At 34.7% G+C, this 3,673-nt stretch overlaps 1 protein-coding gene across 1 annotated transcript; it reads right to left on the bottom strand.

Moving 5' to 3' along the window:
- Nucleotides 1-720: 720 nt before the first annotated feature.
- LOC108365377 (uncharacterized) lies at nucleotides 721-3,056 on the bottom strand. The gene is made up of 3 exons (XM_017619381.1): nucleotides 3,050-3,056; nucleotides 1,040-1,341; nucleotides 721-977 (listed from the first exon to the last, which is right to left on the bottom strand). The coding sequence occupies exons 2-3, from the start codon at nucleotides 1,255-1,257 to the stop codon at nucleotides 803-805; spliced, it is 393 nt and encodes a 130-aa protein (XP_017474870.1). The 5' UTR covers nucleotides 1,258-1,341; nucleotides 3,050-3,056; the 3' UTR covers nucleotides 721-802.
- Nucleotides 3,057-3,673: the final 617 nt, after the last annotated feature.

Consider the following 3,673-nt stretch of genomic DNA (forward strand, 5'->3'; position numbering starts at 1 on the left):
TTTATCATGGTTTCATGTTTGTTATTGCTTAAGAAGAAGATGTAACTCGACAAAACAAATAATGCCTACACAGCTGTGATAAAAACCGCGAATATAAATAAAAGCAACAAACAAGTTTCTGTATAATAGTAGTGCCTAGTGTGTAAATTCCCCTGTGATATATGTGCAGTTATCAAATTTAATGTGAGTTGAAAAAATGTTCAACAATTTATTTGTAATTGTAATGTATGTTATTTTTTATTGTTTAATAAAACAGGCTCCCTGAGGGTTACTCGAAATGCTTTCAAACGCGTAGGAGGGAAAAGGAAAAATCTTATTTTCGATTTTACTCCCATGGGCGGAAGCAGCTCCAACCTAGCAAACAGATTAATGAAAACTGTTTGAGTTCTTTTAGATTTATAGATTTTTTTTTTCGCTTTGCTTCTAAGTAATTCGGTCTTTTTGGAAACGATGCATTTTTAATACTTCCCGCTTCCTGTATGGAATTTTTCATAAAAGGTGAACTTAACCACTTTTCACTATAAGCTAGCGATACGTGCAATTGAATGAATGTGGAAAATTGAAATCACCTACATACTTCTTAACACAGATGATCATTGCTTTCGGATTTAAAATTGCATGTAAATGTTATTGCATAACGTTCAATACTGCATAAATTCCATTTTCTTGTTGTACATTAACTCTTTTAAGATTCCTATGCAAATATATACTTTTATCAAATAAATTGCTACCTCTATTTAAACGTTTTTATTAATACTTAATTTTAGTTGCACCAAAAAATATATAGTATTAATAATTCCATTCAATGGTAATTAATGGGCAGAAACGCATTGTTTTTCAACGTCTCTGGGGCAGACAATGACGTCGAAAATTGCTCCTCCCGTTTGGGACATCGTCCGTACTTTTTGATATAGGTCCCATGCTCACATGTAGGCGCCTTGCAACGTCCTTCGGATATGCATCTGAAAAATACATGACTACGTTATAAATTCCAGACTAAACTGGGAGAAAATATAAATTGGGATATTTGTGAACTAACTTCCGATCAATCATCGAGAAATGCTCCATGCCCCTCTTGAGCCAATCACAACCGGTGTTACCGGAAGAGCAGTCACATCGGCAGAAATCGTCCTCCTGCAAAATTTTTTCGTACAACTTGGGACAGTTACAGTTGAAAATGGTAGCTCTTCGGAGTGTCTCTCCACCGAACGATATACCGTAGAGTGGCAGATGATAATACTCCTCCACCTGTTGCATAGATTTTTCTACACAGTGACATTCGGTGTGGTTATTAAATGTTAGACGTTCGACCGCGCCACGATTTTCGTTGATACTGCGAACCTGTAAATAAAGAGTGAATTTATTAGAAATGCGTGAATGTGTACATATTACCCTCATCGGTTGGTGAAATCCGTAGTACATATATGAACATTAGGGCGGGTCGAAAATCTAATTTTGGTCAAATCCCTTGGTAATAGTGAAAATATATTGTATTATGAAGTCAACAACAAGCCTGCAAAATTGCAGTCTTTTATTTTAATTGTAAAAGCCCGCGCATCCAACGCCAAGAGACCCACAGCTCACTAGTCGAATAAGACCAATTCTTGTTAAAATTTCTGGGTTCAGCAAAAAGGTTTGGTGCATATTATTAGATAATGAATCCGTTAACGCAACAGATAAAGTCAAATATCATTTCTCGCAGCCCTTTAGCCTATCGTTAATCTCAAAGCTATCTTTTTTCAATCAAATTTTAATTGTGCTCTTAATAATTGCACTGGCCTATAGCCAAAAGATGTAAACAACAGCATTAATATTACTGGCGCGCATTTAGGTCGCTGATTTCAAATATTCTAATCTTTTTGCAAATTTAGGAACAATTTCGGTAGCTCTAATAGAAAAGCCATTATTTTCCATCACCGTGGAAAATTTTTGTTTATGCGAATGAGTATAGAAACACTGAACAGGCGCAACTTCTAGAAACACTAATTAGTTTACTTGTGTTTATGCATACAATAAAAAAATTGCTAATATAGGAAGATGACAACAGTTCAACAGTTTGTTCAACAGTTTTTTTTATTTTGAAATAATTTGTTTATAATCTGAACGATTTTCATCATATTATTATCATAAATCAGTAACACTAAGTCTCGTCTTCAATTTGGTAATTATTACGTACAGATCGAGTAACATTTACCAAAGTTATATCGAAAGACTTTAGTGGATCTCCAGTTTTTTTTTAAATAAATTTCTCTTCAAATGTATAAATAACGTTTAAATGAAAGAATCGGATTACAGAAAAGTGTGCCACGGAGTGACTTTTTTCGTTCAAGCTGAATGCAAAGCAATATCGTCCAAATGGAGAGTCCTCAAAAGGATTTCCCAGGATATGTAAAAGACTATTGCATTTACCTACTGTCACTTTTTCACATAATTGAATTAACTAAAATATTAAGTATATCTAAACATTTATTGCACGTCCCCTACTTTCATATAACGGCAAATTTAGAAACCGTGAAAAATGTTCTTCTTCGGTGACTAATGAAACCATTCCGCACCAATTTTAAAGACTGCATAAATGGACTTAAAATGGGTGTTTATCACCCTAATTGTATTATGTTAATATATGTAAATACTTATATGCTTGAAACTAATATTAACTTATCAAAAGATTCCTAATCTTTGACAATACATGCTTGACTTCATTCACCACGATCTTGAAAACTGACCAAATCGGCGTGACCAAGTCTATGGTCCCTTTAGTATTACATAAACATCCGAAAACATTAAACCGTTTGAAATAAATCTCGTCTCACTTGTTTTTTTTTCACTTGGTTGCTGAAGTAATAAAGAATTGAAAATTCATAGGTAAAATTTTAGTTTTTGTTAGTTTTATCTTAATATCTTAAAAACTTGTAGACTTATTGAAAAATTGTAAATGAGCGTGTGGTGCTAAATTTAATAACCCTTAAGTTGATATATCGTCCTGTTTATTACAATTAACGCATTCCATAGATATTACAAGCCAAAGTTTCATTTTCAAAATTTATACACTTTGATTCAATTGCGCGGGCTAAAGATAAGTTTTAAATTAATCTTTCGTGGCCAATAACAATTGGCTTAGACTTAAGACATCATAATATAACTATTATAATACGGTCAAATGCCTTTTATTTTCCTCCATACAAAATCGACCCAGCCTAATGTACATATGTATGTAGTAGGGCAGAGCTTCTTAAAGTGGGTTCCGCGGAACCCAAGTGTTCCGTAGAAAAGTCACCGGAGTTCCGTGAAATTAATTTTGGTATGAATAAGCACGGTCGGCCGCTGTGGTGCAGTGGTAAACAGTGCGCGCTTCCACTCCGCAGCACCTGGGTTCAAGCCCTAGTCAAAGCAACATCACAAAAAAATATAGAAAAGGTTTTTTCTTAACAGCGGTCGTTCCTCGGCAGGCAATGGCAAACCTCCGAGTGTATTTCTGCCATGAAAAACAGCTTCTCATAAAAATACAATCGCCGTTCGGAGTCGGCGTAAAACTGTACGTCCCTCCGCTTTGTGTGACAACATCAAGGCGCACGAGTTAACGACGCTAACCTAAACACTAGATACATACACATATACATATAATCATTATTCACGAACCAAAATACATACAAACAACTATATGCCCTTTAAC

This window comes from Rhagoletis zephyria, unplaced genomic scaffold (genome assembly GCF_001687245.7).
Source record: "Rhagoletis zephyria isolate East Lansing unplaced genomic scaffold, Rhagoletis_zephyria_1.1 Rzeph_scaffold_01854, whole genome shotgun sequence".
Taxonomy (NCBI): domain Eukaryota; kingdom Metazoa; phylum Arthropoda; class Insecta; order Diptera; family Tephritidae; genus Rhagoletis; species Rhagoletis zephyria.